This window comes from Pseudophryne corroboree, chromosome 2 (genome assembly GCF_028390025.1).
Source record: "Pseudophryne corroboree isolate aPseCor3 chromosome 2, aPseCor3.hap2, whole genome shotgun sequence".
In the NCBI taxonomy this organism is placed as follows: domain Eukaryota; kingdom Metazoa; phylum Chordata; class Amphibia; order Anura; family Myobatrachidae; genus Pseudophryne; species Pseudophryne corroboree.
The window spans coordinates 341,547,801-341,573,541 of record NC_086445.1 but is presented as its reverse complement, the minus strand read 5'-3'; the positions used below and the strand labels follow the sequence as shown (position 1 = coordinate 341,573,541).

General features: G+C 46.7%; 1 protein-coding gene across 2 annotated transcripts in view; it reads right to left on the bottom strand.

The window, feature by feature from the left end:
• DNAJC3 (DnaJ heat shock protein family (Hsp40) member C3) overlaps positions 1-25,741 on the bottom strand; it is a 315,586-nt gene that overhangs the window by 220,273 nt on the left and 69,572 nt on the right. For both annotated transcript variants that reach the window (XM_063953028.1, XM_063953030.1), the window contains exon 2: positions 6,439-6,473. In XM_063953028.1, the coding sequence (XP_063809098.1) occupies positions 6,439-6,473 (35 nt within the window). The remainder of the gene's footprint in view (positions 1-6,438; positions 6,474-25,741) is intronic.

The following is a 25,741-nucleotide window of genomic DNA, read 5'->3' as shown; positions in this document are numbered from 1 at the left end:
CCATGAGCGCTTCCACGAGTGGCAATGGACTTAGACAGCAGGACTGCAGCAGCGTTTAGGTAACCGATGGATGAGAGCAACCAGGACCAGGGAACCAGAAGTAACCTGGGAGCACAGAGCTGGAGAACCTTTCACAAAGAGGTAACTTGAAGCACTGGCACTCTCCCTCTGAGCCAGCCCCCTTTTGTAAGGGGAGAACATGAAGGATTGGCTGGACACAGATTGGGAACTTCATTGGTAATACTCTGGTCTGCAACATGGCTGCCCCCAGCACAGGAGACATACTTAGCTGTAAGCACACAGCTTTAGCCAGATTCTATCTCTGACACACTATACTGTGTCACCGCTAGAGGACCTTACCACAGCGATCCCCGCCGCAGCGCCCGGCTCTCCAGACCCTCGGCCCTTGGCAACCGCACATCTGTCCAGGAGGACCCGCCGCCAGCAGCTCCCTGCCGCCACGCCAACCAGCGAGATGGTAACTTGCGGGAGCACCAGCCGGTGGTACGGCTCCGGAGCCTGACAAGGAGGAAGCAGCCCACTTAGGTGACCCAGAGACACGAGAGTGACATGGAGTAGATTTTTGTCTGACCAAGGAATAATTTAATTGCTGCAACTGGTTAGACAAGTTTTCCTCCCAAGGCGGATTAACCATAGGGACAATATTGGGCTGTAATGGCACAGTTGGTCCCATAGGGGGCATAAGATGTTCCACCAAAGTACCCAGTAGGTTTGTGAACGCATCCCAGGGTGGCTCCTGATTGGTTACAGGAGCTGCGGACTGACTAGGAGATGTACAGTGCCTTGCTAAAGTATTCACCCCCTTTGCATTTTTCATGTTTTGTTGCCTCACGACCTGGAATTAAAATGGATTGTTTAAAGGTTTGCATCATTTCATTCACAGAACATGCCTACAACTTTGAAGATTTTTTTTTCTTATTGTGAAGCAAACAACAAATAGGACAAAATAACAGAAAACTTCAGCGTTCATAACTATTCACCCCCCTAAAGTCAGTACTTTGTAGAACCACCTTTTGCGGCAATTACAGCTGCAAGTCACTTTGGATAAGTCTATATGAGCTTGCCATATCTTGCCACTGGGATTTTTGCTCATTCCTCAAGGCAAAACTGCTCCAGCTCCTTCATGTTGGATTGTTTCTTTCTTGTGAACAGCAATCTTCAAGCCTGACCACAGATTCTCAATTGGATTGAGATCTGGGCTTTGACTAGGCCATTTCAACACATTTAAATGTTTCCCCTTAATCCACTTGAGTGTTGCTTTAGCAGTATGCTTCGGTCATAGGGGGTCATTCTGACCCGTTCGCTCGCTGCTTTATGTCGCAGCCGAGCAAATGGGTCCCTACTGCGCATGCACCGGCGACGTAGTGCGCCGGCGCATGCCAGAAGGCCGTAGCAGGGCTGCGATTGCCTCTGCCTGATTGACAGGCAGAGGCGATCGCTGGGCGGGAGGGGGCAGAATGGCGGCGCTTGGCTGCTGTTTCGTGGGAGCGGTCCGGCCATCACAGGTGTGGCCTGACCGAACGGGGGGCAGACCGCAGTGGCTGCGTGATGTCACACGCAGCCACTGTGAGCCGGGGAGCGATGAGTAGCTCCCGGCCAGCACGCTAAAGCTGCGCTGGTCGGGAGCTACTCTTGAAGTGCAAAGGCATTGCCGCTGTGCGATGCCTTTGCACTTCTGCGAGGGGGCGGCACTGACATGCGGGGCGGACTAGCCATGTGTTGGGCGTCCCCCCGCATGTCAGTGTGAATGATCTTAGCTGTGCTAAATTTAAATTTAGCAAAGCTACGATCAACTCTGAATGACCCCCATTGTCTTGCTGGAAGGTGAACCTCCGTCCCAGTCTCAAATCACAGGCAGACTGAAACAGGTTTTGCTCAAGAATATCCCTGTATTTTGCACCATCCATCTTTCCCTCGACTCGAAACCGTTTCCCAGTCCCTGCTGCTGAAAAACATCCCCACAGCATGATGCTGCCACCACTATGTTTCACTGTGGGGATGGTGTTCTTGGGGTTATGGGATGTGTTGGGTTTGCACCAGACATAGCATTTTCCATGGTGGATGAAAAGTTAAATTTTAGTCTCATCTGACCAGAGCACCTTCCTCCATACATTTGGGGAGTCGTCCACATGCCTTTTCACAAACTCAAAACGTGCCTTCTAATTTTTAACACTAAGTAACGGCTTTTTTCTGGCCACTCTTCCATAAAGCCCAGCTTTATGGAGTGTACGGCTTATTGTGGTCACATGCGCAGATACACCAGTCTCTGCTGTGGAACTCTGCAGCTCCTTCAGGGTTACCTTTGGTCTCTGTGCTGCCTCTCTGATTAATGCCCTCCTTGCCCGGTCTGTGAGTTTTGGTGGCTGGCCCTCTCTTGGCAAGTTTGTTGTAGTACCATGTTCTTTCCATTTGAAGATGATGGATTTGATGGTGCTCCGGGGGGATCATCAAAGATTTGGATATTTTTTTTATAACCCAACCCTGACTTGAACTTCTCAACAACTTTGTCCCTGACTTGTTTGGAGAACTCCTTGGTCTTCAAGGTGTGATGCCTCTTGCTTAGTGGTGTTGCAGCCTCTAGGGCCTTTCAGAAAAGGTGTGTTTATACTGATAGATCATGTGACACTGAGATTGCACACATGTGGACTTCATTTCACTAAATATGTGACTTCTGAAGGTAATTGGTTGCACCAGAACTTTTGAGGGGCTTCATAGCAAAGGGGGTGATTACATATGCACATGCCAATTTTCACATTTTTATTTATTAAAATTATTTTTTATATAAATTTTTCTCATTTCACTTCACCAACTTAGACTATTTTGTGCAGATCCATCACATAAAATTCAGATTATAAAAAAAAAAAAATTACAGGTTGTAATGTAACAAAATAGGTAACAAGCCAAGGGGGGATGAATACTTTAGCAAGGCACTGTAGGATACATAGGGGGCATTCCGAGTTGATCGCTCGCTAGCTATTTTTTGCAGCACTGCAGTCAGATAGTTACCGCTTATAGGGGAGTGTATTTTTGCTTTGCAAGCATGCGATCGCAAGTGCAGCCAAGCACTATAATAAAGTTTTGTGCAGTTTCTGATTAGCTCAGAACTTACAGAGCTGCTGCGATCACTTCAGCCTGTTCTTCTCCGGAATTGACGTCAGACACCCGCCCTGCAAACGCTTGGGCACTCCTGCGTTTTTCCAAACACTCCCAGAAAACAGTCAGTTGCCACCCACAAATGCCCTTTTCCTGTCAATCTCCTTGCGATCGCCTGTGCGAATGGATTCTTCATTAAATCCATTGCTCAGCAACGATCCGATTTGTACCTGTACGATGCAGCGCAGCGAAAAACCCTAGCATGCGATCAGGTTGGAATGACCCCCATAGTACACAGACCATCATACACAGCTTCCCCCTCTGGTAAATCTTTGGCTCATGCTCTGCATGATGCAGGAGCGCCTAGACTTACTGCCCTTCTTGTAAACTTGGGTACACACCTAAAGATTTATCTGTCCAATCTGTCTGGTTGGAACAAAAATCTGGTTATATGGGAGCAAATGCAATCAACCATTTGTACCCAAACACTGGAAAAACAGACAATGGTTATTCAGACAAATTGGTTAAATCTGTCTGATTTAAACAATTTATCCGAACAATCGTTTTTGTCTGTCTTTCAGCATTTGGGAGCAAATGGTTGATTGTCGTTTGCTCCCATACATTACCCCAATTTTGGGGGTCATTCCGAGTTGATTGCACATTGCAACTTTTTGCAGCCCGTGAAATCAACTACACGCCGCCTATGGAGGAGTGTTTTTTTGCATAGCAAGGCTGCGACCGCTTGTGCAGCCCTGCTTTGCAAAAAAAGTTTTGTACAGAACAAGACCAGGGTATGAGTTACTTACCCTGTGCAATGAATCCAGCATTGATGGTTCTGGAATTGACGTCAGACATCCGCCCTCCAAACGCGTGGACACGCCTGTGTTCGCCGCACCACTCCGAGAAAACGGTCAGTTGACTTCCCGCAATGCCTTCCTCCTGTCAGTCTTCTTGCGGCCGCTGCTGCAACTGCTTTCTTCGCTAGCTGCGTCACCGGGCAACGACTCACCTGCGCAATGCGGCTGCAGTGCATACGCAGTTCCGAACCGATCGCGCGGCTGCAACGAAGCGCAGCATGCGATCGGGTCGGAATGACCACATTTGTTCCCACCAGACAGATTGGACAGATAACTCTTTAGGTATGTACCTAGAGTACCCCGTTGGTGAAAATGGTATAAATATATAGAGGGGTTAGTATGATATAAAATAGATGTGCAAATGTGATTTTTATATATATATATATATATATTTTGTGTGGGTGGTAGGAATGGGGACTATAATGGGCTGCACTGGGAGTACTCTCGAGGACATGGTGAGGGACTGCCTGGAGAAAGGTCTAGAAGACGGGAGAGCACGAGGAGAGGAGGCACTCGTGAGTGAGCGGTTGAGGAGGTGACGCAGCCGGAGAGTGGGGGAGGACGAGCGGTGGCAGAAGGGAGAGAGTCCGGAGCCGCTGAGGAGACTTCGGGAGGGACGGAGCTGGACTGTGTGTGTGGCGGAAGCACGGTCAGGCTCTGTGATAGACTGTGTGCTCTGTTCCCCAGTGCTTACCGTGACCCTGCCAGACACCCAGCGGCTGCAGAGAACGGAGGTGAGAGAGGAAGTAGTGTATAACCTCCCTCCCACTACAGGCGGTCAGAGAGATAGATCTTCACATAGAAGATCTGAGGCGCGGCTTCAGGCAGAGTGACAGCGGGAGTAGCTTCCTGAACAGCGGTGGAGAGGCAGACAGAGGCGGAGACTGGAAGGCAGCTTCAGTGACATAGGCCGCCGCCTATACCATAGCAGTAGGTGGAGTGTGCAATGAACCCCTGGCCGGGTGCCCGCCTGTGGAGGCGGGGGAAAGGCAGGTCTACACAGCTGGGGAGTGATTGCAACAGAAAGCTGCTTTCAGCTGCGAATAGCCCGAAGCCACTCTGTGAACGACAGGGGAGGTATTCTTGGGTCCACATAAACACTACACAGTCAGAGCCCCAGTTCTTAAGTTCTTAAACTCCACTTACACATCGAGGGAGGCACTTAGGACCCATAGCATCTTGACGGGTATGTACTATATCAATGGTTACCTTGCTCAGATGATTCCCCTGCAAAAGTAGTTAAATCTGCGCATAATTGAGTTTAGCAGTCCAGTATTTCCAGCTCCTAATAACTACGTGTGTTAACACTAAACTAACCTGTCAGACCATTTAAAGAGACAGCATCATCATCCGATTTCTAGTTGTAACAAACTTTGGCCGCAAACGCAGCTCAGGAAATCCAGACTGTAAATTACTGTATTGTTAGTACTTAGGACCTAGCCAGCACTGAGTGTTAGTAGAGGAGAGAGCGTTTGGTGCCCCGCAGGGCCAGCTTCTTTACCAGTGGGATTAACATCAAGAATAGCACCCCGTGTGAAATGATCCACAGAAAAACTAAGACTATATTCCAGCAGTAAAACAGGAGTTATTTATCCGGTTCATTGTCTTGGGAACCGGAAGATAGTTAAGCTCACCTAAAGAACTGGGAATCTACGGATATATAGATGTATATATACCAAACTTAATCATGAAGCATTCCGGGCGGGAAATCTAGGCAGATTGCCACAGCTGCCTAGCTGTAGCGCTACAGCTGCCTAGCTGTAGTGCTACAGCTAGAATAAACACTTACCCAGGAGGATAGACTAAAGCTGAGACTCCGTGCACAAGTTCCTGATTCTCGGTCTACCCTATCCTACGGCTTAATGTTATATCCCCTAAACCCCCTGCAGGAGCAGGGTAGTAGATGGAGGGGTTACACGTAGGAATGTGTATTCTCATTCTAACCATTGTGCCCTGTGGGTCCCGCCAGCTGGATCAATAAGTTTTCACAGACTTTATCCTCATATAGGCGTACCCAATGTGCTGGACAGACATAAGTCTCAAATTGGAGTTACAAAAATAAGTGACACGCGTAGGTAAAGCCATGTGGATCGGTTGACTATCTGACTACCATTAATTATCTGATCCTCACCAGTGGTATAATGGATTTACGCACTGGATCCTACTAGTGTGCACAGTAAGTAACAAAGATTGACGCTAACTTTCTTCAAAGAGCTAAAGGGCCCCAACGAGTGCACTACCAAAACTAAAGTACCCGGGTTACTCTCTAATGATAATTGGAGGAGAGGAGAGAGGTTTTTTTTTTGCATTGCATGCAAGGGTTTTTTCTGTATAGGTTCCTAGATATAATTTTAGGAATAGGAAGGAGTTGGTAATGTAATGTTATTACACATGATATGTGAAAGTTAAGTGGCCTGGATATTTAATAAAATTCTTAGATATATGCTATTAAAGATATTGTACTTACCAGCTATACAGGTCCTGATCACTGTTCCAAGGCGCCTGGAAAAGAAAACAAGGTAGACACTCATCATATATCGGTAATTATAATATATTCCCTGTATATTCTCATTTGTATAATTAATTTAACTTTTGACATAGACGAGTTAGGCTTATCCCAAGCCGGCCTGACTTTTAACTCTTTGCTTGGGTGGAGGCACTTCTATATTAAATAATATCCTGTGTGGCCCTGAAAAAAGGGTTACACTAGCTTTAGACATTGTATACAAATGCAACAATAGAGGGAATTAGTACGATAAAGCCAGACAGAGTACAATACCTACAAATAAATCCGTTAGTATGTGACTGTACACACAATTCACAACACCAGCGAATAAATCCGGTATTATGTGACTGAGTACACAGTAGAATACATATAATAGGTAAATACTGTGACGCACTATATATATGACCCTGACGCAGCTAGTCTCCTAGGGAACAGAATATAGTGACAGATATATCTGGGAAACACTGAAAAGTTAAACCACACAGCAGATACAGGCACACACAGTCACATGCAATGCAGATAATTATTATGACAATAAAACTGCACTGGACTAGTATATGTACAGATACAGAGCCGGATTAAGGGGGGGGCCCTGGGAATACGTACCCCGGGCCACCCGCCGCAGATCGGATCTCTTTTCAATCCGATCTGCGTTGCTGCGCTCACGAGTCCCGGCTGCCCTGTCAAGTATGCTCCCCTTGGCCCTGTCCCTCCTCCTTCAGTGCAGCGGGCGGTGCACCAATGACTGAGCCGCAGGCTTGCTGAGCCGGAGAGCAGTTGGACAACTCAGCCATCGCTCAGCTGCCCTGACTACAGCTTTAAGAGCTGTAGTCAGGGCAGCTGGGCAACGGCTCAGCTGTCCAACTGCTGTCTGGCTCAGTAAGACTGCGGCTCAATCATTGGTGTGCCGCTCGCTGCATGGAATATATATATTTTATACCGGACTAGTGAGTGCCATGTCAATCTTTCTATAGTGGAGGTCGCCATACCCCGAGCTGGATTAGGGAGGGACACTGGGGGTATGTACTTCTGGGCAATTTTAGACCTTAGGGCCCCCCTGTCTTAAATACCCCAGGCCCCCCAAACCCTTAATCCAGCTCTGTACAGATATATATATATAACACTGCACGGTCCTAGAACGGAGGTATATATCAGAATACTCGTACAATATTTCCCGAGGTATAGATATGTTTCCGCACCAATAAACAATAGAACAAAATTAATTGTTGTATTCAATAGTAACCAACTTCTATTTCATCCAAGTACTAGTATTGTTAGATATCTAAGGTTGGTGGTGCACCGGGGGTACAGTAATACACTGTAGGGTAGTCAGTATGCAAGACACAAAAAAGAAAGACCCTTTGTTGGCGCACTCATTAGGAAAAAAGACCCCTAAGGGGTTCAAATGTAACTTTTATTTATATCAGTATAAAAACACTTATGTTGAAAAACACTCTATGGTATAACCTTATACACTAATTTTCATGAAATTATATTTTCTGTAAATTACATAAAATATAAATATAGAGGCATAATAGCCTAATATGCAGCAGGATAATAATAAGCCCTCTATTGGAGACTTTGGCAGCGGCATCCTCAAAGTGAAAAGTCAGTGCTAACCCTATATTGGGACTTGTTTACACAGTTGCCATTTAGCCCAACAGTATCAAATAGTATTTTGTGAAAGATCAGACAAGAAAAATAAGGAAAGTATGAATCTGCTGTCAACGTTAGACTGGCTTATTATTATTTATCTTACTCTACTATCTGGTGTAGAACCGGGAACCCCAATTAGTGCACCGTGTCCCCTCGCATGGCTCGCTTCGCTCGCCATGCTTCGGGCGAGGTGCATTGCTTCGCTCGGCACAGATTACCGTTCCAATCGTAGTCCACGTGGAACGTTAAGTATGAAAAAGTAAAAACAAAAGAACATTTTTTAAAAACTCATGTCGACCTGTCAACCTAGAACATGTCGACCTAGAAACCCTGTCGACCTTCTGACCCTGTCGACCTAGTGACTGTTGACCTATAGTGGTCAACCTAAACACTGTCGATCTTCAGTCCGGATCCCGTGAAAGAACCACACCAACAGTTGTCTCAGATACATCCACCTACAATACAAATGGCTGTTGGGTCTCTGAATGAGTCAAAATAGGAGCCGATTTGGAACCTTCTATTTAAAAGGTACCCCCTTGCATGTTGGAGGGAGGGATTGGGTTAGTTTACTTGAGCACACCTGACGGGATTTCAGGCAGTTGGGATGGCAGTGTCTGTATTCTGACTGCCGATATCCCATACTCAACCCTCAATAGCTTGTGTTTTCAGTCCTTTTCAACCCCTGAGTGTACATTATAAGACCAAGATCCTCTGGGACTGAGTCAGAGATGTATGCTGATGCATTCGCAGCAGCGATCCCATACGCAGTTAATGTGCCAAAATATCCTAAAGCTGTAGCTGCCTGCAAACGGACTGAGATGCCCACTGATGCCTGTATTTTTACCGCTGCTCCCCCAAATGGTCCCTGACTGTCATTCATTTTTGCCAAAGAAATCCTCACTGTGAGCAGCATCGCTAAGGTACTTTGGTACGTACATCACTGAATGAGGCCCTCTGTGAGTTCTGTTTCGGATATAAGTTTCTGAGACATTCCAGCAGTTTCCTGAAACTGCTACAGTGGTCCACAGGGTTTAGGGCCTGATCCAGAGGCATTAAGATGCAGTGAATAATATTTTGTATGGAGGGGATCTGCATACAAAGATCAGAATCAGCTTTATTGGCCAGGTGTACTCATGTACACTAGGAATTTTTTTGTTGTAAAATGCATTGCCAAGCAGCAACATGAAAGGGGAATACATAGCATAAGAAGGGGGGAAAAACATAGCATACATTACACGTATGAGTTCATACTGCACATTGCAAGTGTACGATAGACTCGACATATTATACATGTAAAACTAAAAACAAAGGCTGCTTGGCAGAGCAGCACCGAGGCAGCCATCTGCGGCATAGGGATGGACATCGATGGTCGATGTTTCTGAACCATCGATGTTTCTGTTTCGATGGTAGTGTTTTTAGCATTTCATGGTGCCCTCCCGATGGTTTTCACCATCGAATGATAGTCGTTCGATGGTCTTCCGATGGTAGCTTGTTTTTTCTAATTCCCAATAGCTATGCCTCCCCTTGCTGCTGGGTCTGTATCAGGGAAACTTCCTAAGTTCGTTGGATGCTGTCTGCGGCGCCATCTTGAACTCCAACATTGCACATAATACAGAAGATTTAAGTAATACGTCAAAAGATAAACCACACAGATATAAAAATAAAAACCTTGAGCACACAGAAAGCATAATGCATGATTGATGTAGGCATTTTGGGTAATAGCTTCCAAGGGTTGTGTAACCCACCCACACAAGGTACCAGGTGCGGCAGCCATCTTGGGCGCATTGCGTAGGATTACCCAAGGTGGAATAGTCCACCCCTAGAAGAGATAACACAAAATGGGAGTAGGGTTCCAACAAAACCATCAGGTTCATGTATTTTTTTATCCCATCCACAAGTGCACCAGATGAGACAGCCATGTTGGGCGCACTACGAAGGTTACACAGTAGGAGATGAGCCATACAAGAGCCAAATGCATGTATGGGAAAACTGACACGTGTGTAGGACTATTCTATACCCTGCACGGAAAGATCCAAATGAAGCACACCCTGCCCATGGAGGAACCATCCGAGGCAGCCATGTGGGGCGCACTGCATAGGTTGCTGCTGGCAGGGTGTGCAATCAATGGAGTTGAACATTACAGGAATATCACACAGTGGGGTGGAAGTACGATGTAAGAAGAAAAAGAAGAGAAAAACACATTTGCAGGAAAAGTGTACTGACATTATTTTGAGGAAATGATAAATGTCCTGGTCTGATGAGAGCAGTGCGGGTGGGTGTGAGAATGTGGGGAGCACACTAATGTCCAATGGAAATGACCCAGCAAACCCAGATGCACTAACGGTTGCATCATCAGAGCTCTGGTCAAGCCTATGGATGCTCAAAATGTATGTTGCAAATAAGCCTTTCTAACTGCGTATGAAGATGCAGTCGCAGGATGAGATACATCCCCAAAACATTAAACACCTACGCTTGACTCGCCACCTCACGCCATTACCTCCTACAGATGCTCACTAATCTTCATTGTGACCACTGTCGCAAAACCATTGTAACGCATGCACAGTGAGCCCTAGATGGATGCAAAGTACTGCAATAATCGCTCGGCTACACAAACATTGGCATTGCCAGCACTTTGTGTCCACCTTTGAAACTGACCTAATAAATAAGGATATCATCTATAAATAAGATGACAAACTGTTCCAAAATATCTGAGAATACATCATTTACAGTATTGAAGAGTGACTGATACATTAGATAACCCAAACAAAATGACTAAATACGCAAATGCTCAAAAATAAGAAATTATATACATCCCGAATGTATAAAGACTCACAGAAAAAGAGCCCATCCCTCTGGGCCGGTTTACCGCTAGGCAACCTAGGGGTCCGCCTAGGGCCTGGCGGGTCCTAAGGGGTCTGTGGTTGGGCCTCAGAAATCCGGTCCTAGTACACAGAAGCAGGCACCAGGAGGAAGGCAGATACTGTATCGTCAGCATCTTCCTTTACTTCTCAATGAGAAGCATTTACCTCCAGGCGCCAGCAGGGGGAGCTAAGAGGACCAGCTTTTCCTTAGTGTGAAAGTACTATGGCCAAATGTAATAGAGTGAGAGTTTCAGAAAGTGAGAGATTTGGTAAGTTTTGCAGTTTTTTTTAAAGTGGCAATAATTTACACAGCAAGATCAACCTGGTTTTGTAGTGTAAATGATTGCCACTTTAAAAAAAAAAAAAAACTGAAAAACCTTACCAAATCTCTCTCACTTTCTGAAACTCTCACTCTGTTACATTTGGCCCCTAGAATATGACTCCTCTGCAACTCTTCTTAAGGTGCATACACAGGGGGCCTATCTCAGACCTGATCACAGCAGCAAATTTGTTAGCTAATGGGCAAAACCATGTGCACTGCAGGGGGGGGGGGGGGAGATATAACATGTGCAGAAAGTTAGATTCGGGTGGGTTATATTGTTTCTGTGTAGGGTAAATAAATACTGGCTGCTTTATTTTTGCACTGAAATTTATATCTCATTTTGAACACACCCTACCCAAATCTAACTCTCTCTGCACGTTTTATCTCCCCCCCCCCCCCCCTGCAGTGCACATGCCCATTAGCTAACAAATTTGCTGCTGCGATCAGGTCTGAATTAGGCCCTCATTGCGATGTAACCTTACAATTTTGACTATATAGTCAAAATCATAAGGAAAGTTAGTGCAAATTGCACCGTCTGTACACAGCTTGCGATACCGATGCGCACTCCCATGGGGTCGGTATAACAAGAAAACAGACTGTGCAGGAAAGTCAATCTTGACTATGGGCCTAATTCAGACTGGATCGCTGCAGCAGCAGCAATCGCTATCTGAAGCCCTTTGGGGAGTGCGTATGCACCCCGGGAGTCCCAGTGAGATACTAAAAGCATCTCAGGGCTGCGATCGCCTCTGCCTGATTGACAGGCAGAGGCAGTCACTGGGCAGAGAGGGTGCGTGCCAATGGCGTTAAAACGGCATTGGTGGGGCGTGGTCCGGACAACGCAGGCATGTCCCGACTGCGGCGGCTGTGTGATGTGACACGCAGCTGCTGCAACTCGGGACATGGCGGGTAGCCGCCTGCCAGCGCAGCCGTGTGGGAAGAGGGGGTCCTGACATGCGGGGTGCGCTAGCCTTGTGCTCGGCATTCCCCCTGTATGTCTGAGTAACTGATCATAGATGTGCTACGATCAGATCTGAATCACCCTCTATATTGTGTGCAATCTAGTACATAGGGGGTAATTCAGACCTGATCGTTAACAGCACCAACCCGTATAATTTTAGTGGTGTTAGAATCAGACTTTTATGTGATTTATACACATTAATTATTATATGTGGGGTAAGCACCCATCGGTTTATCTATTTTGTTATTATTATTATTATTTGTTTATTTTTAAACACATAGTGCATTGTTCCTTAGCTTATGTATAAGGTTTTGATTGTCAGCAGAGCAGGTAGTCGGCCTCCTTTACATGTATCTGCGAAGCTTTACACATGCCTTGGATATCTTGCTGGTCTGAGATAAAAAGGATATTTCTTCTTCGGGGTCCATGGTCTCCTCAGGGTTAACCTTGGGGTATGATCTGGTGTAGACTAGGACTGGCACTGAACAATAAAGCTTTTGTCACTGACCTAGGTTGGGGGTGTTGTGAACTCGGGGGTTCTTCCGATGGTAGGGAAGAGGAACCACAGTTGGGTCGGAACAGGGATGGCCTGATATAGGTCTTCCTCATACAGGACTCTGACAGTAAGGCTTGGTGAAAATATTGAAGAACTTTATTGCAGGAAGGGAGCAACACAATGTCACAAAGCAGAAAAGGAACGTATGGGGAATGTCCAGGCCTATAGAAGAACTTGTAAGCAATGTTAAAGATTCCAGTAAATTAAGTACTTGTGAGTGATGGTAAAAGATACTGGTGACTGAAGAACTTGTGAGTGATGTTTTTAAAGACACTGATGATTTGTAGAACTTGAGAGCGGTGATTAAAGACACTGATGATTTGTAAAACTTGTGAGCGGTGGTTAAAGACACTGATGATTTGTAGAACTTGAGAGCGGTGGTTAAAGACACTGATGATTTGTAGAACTTGAGAGCGGTGGTTAAAGACACTGATGATTTGTAGAACTTGAGAGCGGTGGTTAAAGACACTGACGATTTGTATAACTTGAGAGCGGTGTTTAAAGACACTGATAACTTGTGGAACTTGAGAGCGGTGTTTAAAGACACTGGTAACTTGCAAAACTTGAGAGCGGTGTTTAAAGACACTGGTAACTTGCAAAACTTGAGAGCGGTGTTTAAAGACACTGATGACTTGTAGAACTTGAGAGCGGCGTTTAGCCCGCAGCCCACGCTGACTCCAAGAAGCACTGGTGACTGGACCGCAGAGGAACACACCAGCCACTGGGAACGCTGGAAACTGTGCAGCAACTGGCACCTGGAAGTGCCGGAGACACTGGGGTGCAACTGCAGAGAGATTCGCCGGGAACAAGAGCACTGGCATCCATTTCAGGGAAAAAGACGATACTCAGGTGCCGAGGCTCTGCCCGGCGTCTGACTTTGAATCTCCCGCCTCCGCTGGATTGGCGGAACAGTCTGATGACGTCACCTGCTCCCCGCCCACGTGATGCCGAGCGTCATGGCGGCGCCCCTGCCCCGGGGAACCGCCGGGAGCCGCGCCAGCCAGACGCCAGAGCCCCTGGACCACCGAAGGCGGAGGCCGCAACACAGACCAGCAGGCCCGCAGGGGTAAGCGCGGTGAACGCCGCCTCTGGCGTGTGACAGTACCCCCTCCTCCAGGAGTGGCCCCCGGACACTTTCCAGGTTTTGTTGGATGTCTTGAATGGAAAATCTGCACCAGTTGGGGAGCCATAACTTCAGTAGCCTTGACCCAGCTCCTCTCCTCGGGGCCAAAACCTTTCCACTCCACCAAATACTGTAGATTCTTGTGAAGATAACGAGAGTCAAGAATAGCTTTGATTTCAAAGTCCGTTCCAGCTTCAGTCTCTGCAGAGGTTGGCCTCGGGGACTTTGAATGGAACTGGATTAAAATAAGGGGGCGAAGGAGAGAGACATGGAAGGAATTTGGTATCCGGAGGTGGGAAGGCAATCCCAATTTGCAGACAACCGGGTTCAGGACTTGTAACACGGGGTAAGGACCAATAAACCTCAGAGCGAACTTCATAGTGGGCACCCTTAACCGAAGATTGCAGGTAGAGAGCCATACCCTGTCACCAACCTTGTATTGGGGAGCTGCTCGTCGCTTCCTATCCGCAAAGAACTTATAGCGGCCGGATACTCTCTTGAGGTTAGCATGAACTCGACTCCAAATTTGACTGAAGTGCCGGAGAGTAGAGGCTGCAGCAGGAACATCCTCCGGAGGACAAATGGGTAATTCTGGAACTTGAGGATGGAATCCATAATTAATGAAAAATGGGGACTCACCAGTCGAAGAGTGGTACAGATGATTATGGGCAAACTCGGCCCATGGCAACAGTTCCACCCAATCATCTTGCGAGGGAGAGAGATAAACACAGAGAAAAGTCTCTAAATCTTGATTGATGCGTTCAGTTTGCCCATTGGTTTGTGGATGGTAAGCGGATGAAAACTTTTATTTGTAAGGCCGTACAGAGAGCTCTCCAGAATCTTGCAGTGAATTGTACCCTCCGATCAGAGACGATTTCCTGAGGTAACCCGTGCAGGCGGAAATGTTCTCGGATAAATAACAAAGCCAACTTGGGAGCTGATGGTAACCCGGTCAAAGGTACAAAATGTGCCATCTTAGAGAAACGGTCAATAATTACCCAGACAGTATTGTGACCCTTGGAGAGGGGCAATTCGGTGACAAAGTCCATAGAGATATGGGTCCAAGGCCTCTTAGGAATGGACAGTGGATGCAACAACCCCGCAGGAGGCAGATGAAGAATTTTGTGCTGAGCACACTGAGGACATGAGTTGACATAATCTTGAATATCCTTCTTCATAGCGTCCCACCAGTAAGATCTTCGTAGAAACTCCCACATCTTTTGAACTCCAGGATGACCGGAAAACTTGGAAATATGAGCCCACTGCAACAACCTTGGTCGAAATTTAGCTGGCACAGACATTCTCCTAGGAGGAGGACCCAGAGTGGTGGGAGCCGCTGACATAGAAACTGGACTGAGAATCAAAGCCTTCTCAACGGAATTCTCCTTAACCGAAGCCGTTAAGGAACGAGATAAAGCATCAGCCTTGGTGTTAAAAGTCCCAGCCCGGTACTTAATAACAAACGAGAACCGAGTAAAGAAGAGCGCCCATCTAGCTTGACGGGGATTCAAGCACTGGGCCGTCTTGAGGTACAGCAAATTCTTGTGATCAGTGAAAATTGTAATTAGGTGTTTAGCACCTTCCAAAAGATATCTCCATTCCTCCAAGGCAGATTTTATTGCCAAAAGCTCTTTGTCTCCAATGGTTTAATTCCGTTCAGCAGGAGAGAACTTGCGAGAATGGAAACCACATGGATGTAACTTCACGTCTGGAGCGTACTGCGAAAGCACGGCACCTATGCCTACCGTGGAAGCATCAACCTCCAAAAAGAATGGTTTTGAAAAATTTGGTTGTTGAAGTACAGGAGCGGACATAAAGGCTGCCTTCAACTGAGAGAACGCTGCTACAGCTTCAGAGGACCAATGACTTGGGTTAGAACCCTTCTTGGTTAGGGCAGTGATAGGTGCCACAATGGTAGAAAATCCCTTTATGAACTTCCGGTAGTAATTTTCAAAACCCAGAAATCGTTGTACTGCTTTCAAGGAAAGAGGCTGAGTCCAGTCCCGAATGGCAGTGAGTTTCTCTGGATCGGTGTTTAAAGACTCTGATGATTTGTAAAACTTGTGAGCGGTGGTTAAAGACACTGATGATTTGTAGAACTTAAGAGCGGTGGTTAAAGACACTGATGATTTGTATAACTTGAGAGCGGTGATTAAAGACACTGATGATTTGTAGAACTTGAGAGCGGTGGTTAAAGACACTGACGATTTGTATAACTTGAGAGCGGTGTTTAAAGACACTGATAACTTGTGGAACTTGAGAGCGGTGTTTAAAGACACTGGTAACTTGCAAAACTTGAGAGCGGTGTTTAAAGACACTGGTAACTTGCAAAACTTGAGAGCGGTGTTTAAAGACACTGATGACTTGTAGAACTTGAGAGCGGCGTTTAGGCTGCAGCCCACGCTGACTCCAAGAAGCACTGGTGACTGGACCGCAGAGGAACACACTAGCCGCTGGGAACGCTGGAAACTGTGCAGCAACTGGCACCTGGAAGTGCCGGAGACACCGGGGTACAACTGCAGAGAGATTCGCCGGGAACAAGAGCACTGGCATCCACTTCAGGGGAAAATACGATACTCAGGCGCCGAGGCTCTGCCCGGCGTCTGACTTTGAATCTCCTGCCTCCGCTGGATTGGCGGAACAGTCTGATGACGTCACCTGCTCCCCGCCCACGTGATGCCGGGCGTCATGGCGGCGCCCCTGCCCCGGGGAACCGCCGGGAGCCGCGCCAGCCAGACGCCGGAGCCCGTGGACCACCGAAGGCGGAAGCCGCAACACAGACCAGCAGGCCCGCAGGGGTAAGCGCGGTGAATGCCGCCTCTGGCGTGTGACAGCTTTGTGAGCCTCCCAGGATGCACTGGGCTCCTCTCCCCTCATACCCCACCTCCATGTTCACCAACACCGAGCCGCAACACCACAATTGGGTTGGTGATTTCAGCGGGACCCCTGGTGACACCTTCTACTAGCACAGACAAAGGGGCACCCTGGACTTCAATCGGATCACACTGGGGGACAGATCAGGCAGGTTCCCGCTTGCAGGAACTGCATATGGCGCAGTCCATTTACCACTGGCCTGGGGAGAGTACCAGTGGCGCTGAGGTGCTCCCGGAACATTAAGTGTTTCTGTGGCCGTACTAGGCTACCACGGATTTAATGTATACTGGCACTGGGGACACATGCAGGCCACGAAAACTGGAGGTGACATTAAGCAAAGGGGAGGTCAGCGCTTCCCCAGTGTCCCCTCCCCCAGCCCAGGACACCATTCCACAGCAGTCTACCGCCATGCGGCTGCTCCTTCCTCATCATTCTCCACAAAGAGATGCTGGGCAGCCATTATCTGAGCTCAGCAAGGTCTCCAGGAGCATAACAGGTTATACAATGCACTGCATCCTACCAGTCTCTTCCACAGAGCAGGGTAGTTGATATCAGTGCCCATTGCAGTTAAATTGTTTATTCTGCATTGTATGTGACTTATCAGTGTCCAACAAAACACGCTATAAATCGTATTTTACCCAATAGTTGTCGATGGGGACTCAAAAAAAACAAAACACTGGGTCCCTCAGGACGCACTCTGACCAATCAGCAGCACTGTCCTGTTGTGTCAATCAGTTCCATTCTCCAACTGCAGAGGAAGGGGAGGAGACCATCGAGCATGTGATCTAACTCCTTCCCTCGCCCTCCGCATGGGACCTGGATTCACTTGGGGGCTGTGGCGCCTGCTTCCTATACTTATATATAGGGACCGCACTGGTAATAAAATAAACTGAGGAAACCCCGCGGCTCCCTGGGAACACGTCTTCTGGCGCACTGTTGTTGTCATGACAGCATCATAGCAGCCGCTGGGAGAGGAAGTAGCATGGTCCTCATGGTGCTGAAGCTCTCCCCGGCCCCCAGTGCATGATGGCGGATTACCTGATCAGCGGGAACACCTGCTATGTACTGGATGATCGGCTCTCAGCGCAGCAGCTCATTTGGACTGGAAGAAACAATAAAAAAACTTGCGCTTCAAACAACAGTGCACCAACAAGAGGTGAGGTGGTCACCAGCACCCCAAAATTCACAGAACAACGTAAAGTACTTGCAGTTGTGCACACCCCTGGGATAATCAAGAGGGTGATGTTTAAAGTCAATTTCAGTCAAATTTCGTAAATCCAGGATAGTCTCTAGATGGTCTTATGGTAAAAGACTTCTTCCCTTAGGACTTCCTACAGCTCACCATAAAGTCCTTTTCCTTATGGCTGTGTGACCTTAATAAAGCTTCATAGTCTACACTCGTCCAAAATAGAAAGGAAAGAGAAGATATAATAGTGATGTACTTTTTAATTCACAAAGGTATATATATATATATAATTTCCACAATAGTGTAGATAAAACTTGAATCCACCAATATAATAATACAGCATTCGTCCAGTGGGCGGTCAAGCGTACCCACCCACAAACAGCACAAATTATTCGATACCTTCCTGGGTTAAGGCACCAGATCACTGTTGAGAATGGCAACTTCTGATCCTCCTCACAGGAAACTAGGTAGATCTGTCTGGCCATCAACACGTTTCTGCTTTAAAAGAGCCTTTTTCAAGGTGTATGGTGGATTTTAGTCTATGGGGTATATATATACCCTTAGGCTTAACCTATATTGGTTACGGCCAGACAAGACCCAATTTTCTTCATCGCTGCCTCCATATTTTACTTACAAAACATTTAATACATATATATGATTACCATCTACTCATAAATAAAATATTTCTGGTGTTTTACAAACTCCAAATATAGTTAAAAACTATTAATCCCAGCATGCGTTCCACCGCCCGTGGAACGCACAACACTTCCGGGGAATGTGACCGGAAGTCGTCGTATTTCAAGCTTCCGGACCATGGAACGCATTGTTTTTTCAATGCAAATACAGGACCCGGAATTTCACGACTTTGTCATTTCTCATTTAACTGTCAAAGTGGTCATCTAACATTTTATTAACAGCACTAACACCAGAATTACAAATCAATCAAATAATACAGGAATAAAAAATAAGATTTTAAACCTACCGGTAAATCTATATCTCCTAGTCCGTAGAGGATGCTGGGGACTCCGTAAGGACCATGGTGTATAGACGGGCTCCGCAGGAGACATGGGCACCTATAAAGAACTTTTAGTATGGGTGTGCACTGGCTCCTCCCTCTATGCCCCTCCTCCAGACCTCAGCTAGAGAACTGTGCCCAGAGGAGATGGACAATACGAGGAAAGGATTTTGCAAATCTAAGGGCAAGATTCATACCAGCCCACACCAATCATACCATATAACCTGGAATACACATAACCAGTTAACAGTATGAACAAACAACAGCAACGGTCCAAGACTGATTCCAACTGTAACATAACCCTTATGTAAGCAATAACCATATACAAGTCTTGCAGATTTTCCGCACTGGGACGGGCGCCCAGCATCCTCTATGGACTAAGAGAAATAGATTTACCGGTAGGTTTAAAATCCTATTTTTTCTTACGTCCTAGAGGATGCTGGGGACTCCGTAAGGACCATGGGGTTCATACCAAAGCTCCCAATCGGGCGGGAGAGTGCGGATGACTCTGCAACACCGACTGAGCAAATGCTAGGTCCTCATCAGCCAGGGTATCAAACTTGTAGAATTTAGCAAAAGTGTTTGACCCCGACCAAGTTGCTGCTCGGCAAAGCTGTAATGCCGAGACGCCTCGGGCAGCCGCACAAGAAGAGCCCACCTTCCTAGTGCAATGGGCCTTTACTGAATGTGCTAACGGCAATCCAGCCGTAACATACGCCTGCTGAATCGTGTTACAGATCCAGCGAGCAATAGTCTGCTTTGAAGCAGGCGCGCCAATCTTGTTGGCTGCATACAGAACAAACAAAGCCTCTGTTTTCCTAATTCTAGCCGTCCTGGCTACATAAATCTTTAAGGCCCTGACTACATCCAGGGACCTGGAATCCTCCAAGTCACTCATAGCCACAGGCACCACAATAGGTTGGTTTATATGGAATGAAGAAACCACCTTAGGTAAAAATTGAGGACGAGTCCTCAATTCCACTCTATCAACATGAAAAATCAAGTAGGGGCTCTTGTGAAACAAGGTCGCTAATTCTGACACCCGCCTTGCAGATGCCAAGGCCAATAACATTACCACCTTCCAGGTGAGAAATTTCAACTCAACCGTGTTAAGGGGTTCAAACCAGTGTGATTTTAGGAACTGCAACACCACGTTCAGGTCCCATGGTGCCACTGGGGGCACAAAAGGAGGCTGGATGTGTAGTACTCCCTTTACAAAAGTCTGGACTTCTGGAAGAGAAGCCAATTCCTTCTGAAAGAATATCGACAGAGCCGAAATCTGTACCTTAACAGAGCCTAATTTTAGGCCCATATCCAATCCTGTCTGTAGGTAGTGGAGAAAACGACCCAAATGGAAATCTTCCGTAGTAGCATTCTTGGTTTCACACCAAGAGACATATTTCCGCTAGATACGGTGATAATGTTTTGCCGTCACCTCCTTCCTAGCCTTTATTAGAGTAGGTATGACCTCTTCCGGAATACCCTTCTCAGCTAGGATCCGGCGTTCAACCGCCATGCCGTCAAACGTAACTGCGGTAAGTCTTGGAACATGCAGGGCCCCTGCTGCAACAGGTCCTCCCTTAGAGGAAGAGGCCAAGGATCTTCTGTGAGCATCTCCTGAAGATCTGAGTACCAGGCCCTTCGAGGCAAGTCTGGAACAATGAGTATTGTCTGTACTCTTTTTCGCCTTATGATCCTCAACACCCTTGTGATGAGAGGAAGAGGAGGAAACACGTAGACCGATTGGAACACCCATGGCGTTACCAGAGCGTCTACTGCTATTGCCTGAGGGTCCCGGGACCTGGCACAATACCTCCGAAGCTTCTTGTTGAGGCGTGACGCCATCATGTCTATTTGAGGAACTCCCCAAAGACCCGTTATCTCTGCAAAGACTTCTTGATGAAGTCCTCACTCTCCTGGATGGAGATCGTGTCTGCTGAGGAAGTCTGCCTCCCAGTTGTCCACACCCGGAATGAAGACAGCTGACAGAACGCTTACGTGTTTTTCCGCCCAACGAAGAATCCTGGTGGCTTCTGCCATCGCGACTCTGCTCCTTGTCCCGCCTTGGCGGTTCACATGAGCCACTGCTGCGGCAATGTCCGATTGAATCAGCACTGATAGGTTTCGAAGAAGACTCTCCGCTTGTTGAAGGCCGTGGTATATGGCCCTTAATTCCAACACGTTGATGTGCAGGCAGGACTCCTGGCTTGTCCATAGTCCTTGAAAATTTCTTCCTTGGGTGACTGCTCCCCATCCTCGGAGGCTCGCGTCCGTGGTTACCAGAACCCAGTCCTGAATGCCGAATCTGCGGCCCTCTAGGAGGTGAGCACTTTGCAGCCACCATAGAAGAGACACCCTGGCCCTGGGGGACAGTGTTATCTTTTGATGTAATTGTAGATGGGACCCGGACCATTTGTCCAGAAGGTCCCATTGAAACGTCCTCACATGGAACCTGCCGAAGGGGATGGCCTCGTAGGCTGCCACCATTTTCCCCAGAACACGAGTGCATTGATGAACTGACACTCTTTTTGGCTTTAGCAGGTCTCTGACCATGTTCTGGAGGTCCTGGGCTTTTTCCAACGGGAGAAAAACCTTCTTTTGTTCCGTGTCCAGTATCATACCTAGGAACGCTAGTCGAGTTGTTGGAACCAACTGTGACTTCAGTAGATTGAGAATCCAACCGTGTTGCTGGAGTACTCTCAGAGAGAGTGACACGTTTCACAGCAATTGCTCTTTTGATCTCGCCTTTATCAGGAGATCGTCCAAGTATGGGATAATTGTGACTCCTTGCTTGCGCAGGACCACCATCATTTCCGCCATTATCTTGGTGAAAATCCTCGGGGCCGTGGAAAGCCCAAACGGCAACGTCTGAAACTGGTAATGACAATCCTGTACAGCGAATCTCAGGTACTCCTGATGAGAAGGATATATGGGGACATGAAGGTAAGCATCCTTTATGTCCAGTAACACCATAAAATCCCCCCCCTCCAGGCTGGCTATTACCGCTCGGAGCGATTCTATCTTGAATTTGAATATTTTCAAGTACAGGTTTAGGGATTTTAGATTTAAAATGGGTCTGACCGAACCATCCGGCTTCAGGACCACAAAGAGGGTCGAATAGTACCCTTTTCCCTGTTGGTTCAGGGGAACCCTGATAATTACTTGCTGTTGACACAGCGTTTGAATTGCAGCTAACACTACATCCCGCTCTGGGGTAGAAGTTGGTAAGGCCGACTTGAAAAATCGGCGTGGGGGCACCTCTTCGAATTCCAGTTTGTAGCCTTGGGAAACTATTTCCAATGCCCAAGGATTCACGTCTGACCTGACCCAGACCTGGCTGAAGAGTCGAAGGCGTGCCCCCACTGGTGCTGACTCCCGCAGGGGAGCCCCAGTGTCATGCAGTGGGTTTTGTAGAGGCCGGGGAGGACTTCTGTTCCTGGGCACCAGCCGAAGCAGGTGTTCTCTTTCCTCTACCCTTACCTCTGGCAAGGAAGGAGGATCCCCGACCTCTTCTGGACTTTTGTGACCCAAAGGACTGCATGTGATATTGTGGAGTTTTCTTTTGCTGTTGGGGAATAAAAGGTAAAAAGGAAGATTTACCCGCGGTAGCTGTGGAAACCAGGTCCGCGAGCCCATCCCCAAACAACACGTCACCCTTGATAAAGCTAAATATTTATCGTGTATATAACCCTTTATGAGGTCTAAGAACACTGTACGCTATCTACGTAAGAAGTACCGTAAGGGTACGCAAGTTGCGTATCGATCGCTTAGCCGTGATCGAGACGCTCAGGCGTCACGTTCACTCACGGCCAAGTGATCGCAGGCAGGCAGACTATTGGCTGTTGACTTATCGTAATGATTCGCTATAGCGTAGCAGCGCTCGGGACCACGAGGAGATCACCAGCGATGCAGACGCTCACAACGTTAAACCTTTATATCTATACCTTTAGCAATGAAATACACAGCAAACCTTAATGTAGAGACAAAGTGTAAGTGCAACCTTGTGTAACCTGATTAACTACAAAGCTGCTTGAGTGTCACCGATGCTCAGGGAGTACTTAACACTATAAAGAATACACAGATACCTGGGCTTAGGGTCCGAAACCTATTATGTGTATTATGACTATTATACTTGCAAAAGGAATCACAGTACAAAGCATACACTACAATATAACATAAACCAACTAACCAGATAACTACACAGGAAATACAATACAATACAATTCAAGTCTAATCAAGGAAAAATACGAGAGAAAGAGAAGAGAGGGAGAGAGAGAAATGGCTCACAGTAAGACAATATGATTACGGAGAGAACTTACGCACAAGGGGAACGATCGCATGCGCCTCGATATCCAGCTCCCGATTATCAGCAATGAGAACCGTTGAAGAGAGTGAAGTTGGATATGGTCGGCCTGCTATTTATGCCCCACACACAATACAATTCAATGGTCCCTACAATCTCATTGTTCATTGGACACAGGAATTCGGCTTCGCATTATAACAAAAGGTCATAGGTTGATTCATACAGGTGGGCTGTGACTATTTCCAACTGCTCAGGTGGGAGGGAAACTGGGTTTCCCGCCGCATGGGTAATAAAGTGCAAATAAAGTAAATGTTCATAAACTTCTTATGTCCATAACTATTCGCACGAGCGATTGATCTGCTTCAAACCAACACCGGAATATTTCTAATTAAATATTCTTCCGATGGATACTAAACACCACTGTATTACTCCTATCTGACCCTTCGTATCAAACAAAGAGGGATTCCTCTGTTCATAAACATTCTATATTAACCAAACTTTCAGAATCTATCAAAGGGACCATGATCTATAAAATACATTATTTGTGAAAAATATGTAACGATTGAGTCGCACGCTACGACTACACAAACTTTACCGTAAATACGCATACCGTGCACCAGCGGGTGCACGCAACAGCGGGTATGCGCCTTCACGGGAGAGCGCACGCATGCGCAGCGCGGACCAGTGTGAGGTGCAAATATGGCAGTGTGTATAGAGATATTTTTCTGACTTTGACAGTCCACCCTTTGGCAGTCAATAATAACTGCCACCTTCTAAAACATTTCAAAAAGGAGAAAAATATATGTCAGGGGTTAATTCATTTCCATGGTTGGGTGAGGGAGGAGAGAGGAGTAGGTGTGAAGAAGGTATGACCTAGTGTGATAGCAGAAGCATGTGTGTATGAGTCCATGTTTGGGGGGTCATGTATCATCGTGCCGTACGTGTTGTAAATCAAGCTTCGAGGTATTGCGAAGTATACATTTGAATTCCTTCTTATCCCGTGGTACAGGTCTGTGGATGGGCTGTCAAACTTTACCGAGCTCTTTTCGGATTTTGAACAAAATGGGGAGCACATTTTAGTTGATGATACATGAATGGGGGAATATGTGATTGCTGATATCTGTGCCTGTATTCCCTATACTATGTGTGTCATTACCTGAGGGTTGTAGAAATGAAGAAAAGACATAATTACGGTAAATGCGGTGGTATTCTATGTCAGGTTAATGTACATCTGTCGGTTGAAGTTTTGTTCGGTATCAGTTGAAAGTCGTCTTCTTTGCGCTGTTTTGCTCATTAAGCGTGAGCAATAAGCTTTGTCAATGCCATTAGATTTACAAAAAATGTTGGGCTAGCGTAATTTTAAGAATTCTAGGGAAACTGGGGATCCATGGCAAAGTTCATCAAGTGTCCATATCTCAAGTGGTCAAAACTTCTTCTTTGGTCTATCCGTTGTCTGTATAGCGTCTCATCAACTTCCTCGTCCAAGGGGGTCTTGTTATCTTGGAGAAAAACCAGAAAAACAGGTGAAAGAAACGGACCGTAGAAATCGCATTTTCATCACATCATTGTTTCTATCGTTGGGTCGTAAATCAAATCCAGGTTAATTACAGTTTCCTCACTCCTCAAACTCATCACTCTGGTACTTTGTTTGCACCTCATTAAAGCCTGCCCGCATCTAAATATCAATCCAATCGATATAACGACACCTAAGATACATAGTAGAAACTTCCCAACATCCATTATGACTCCTTGAGCCCAGTCTCCTAAACCAGAGAACCAATTTCGCGGGTTCAACCATGACACCCAACCAGTCAGCTCATTACCTACAGCAGCAAGAGTGAGATTGTGTTTTCGGCGAAATTCCCACTTTAATTGGAGAATATCGTCCATCTTTTGGTCTATGACCTCTACCGGATCCTCGGTGCTATTTGTGATATACGTGCAACACTTCACGCCGTACTGTGTTGCCAATGTAACACAATATCCGCCTGTCACTGCTGTGAGGTAATTAAGAACCATTCTATGCTGTACCAGTTCTGTTTTATAAGCTTGAAGTTCTCTTCCAGTATATCTAAACGTGTCATCATACATTTCAGTGATATTATCTAACAAATTGGCGAGTGCGGAAATGTATCTATAATTCATCACTCCTCGAGCGGTGCGAGTGAAATCTAACGCCACCAGAACCTGAATCCCGGTGGATTCATGGATCAGATCAGAGGCCGGATGCTCTAACCTTTCTGACAGTTGTCTTTTAACGAGGTGCTCGTAATGAGTGTGAGTATAAGGAGCTTGGGCACCACGGTGTATGTCTTTCATTTTATCATGAGTTACAGTCATTACTTCAGGCAATACTCTTCCAATATAACACAATCCTTCAGAGTTTGGGGCAAGCCACTTGTACGCCTTT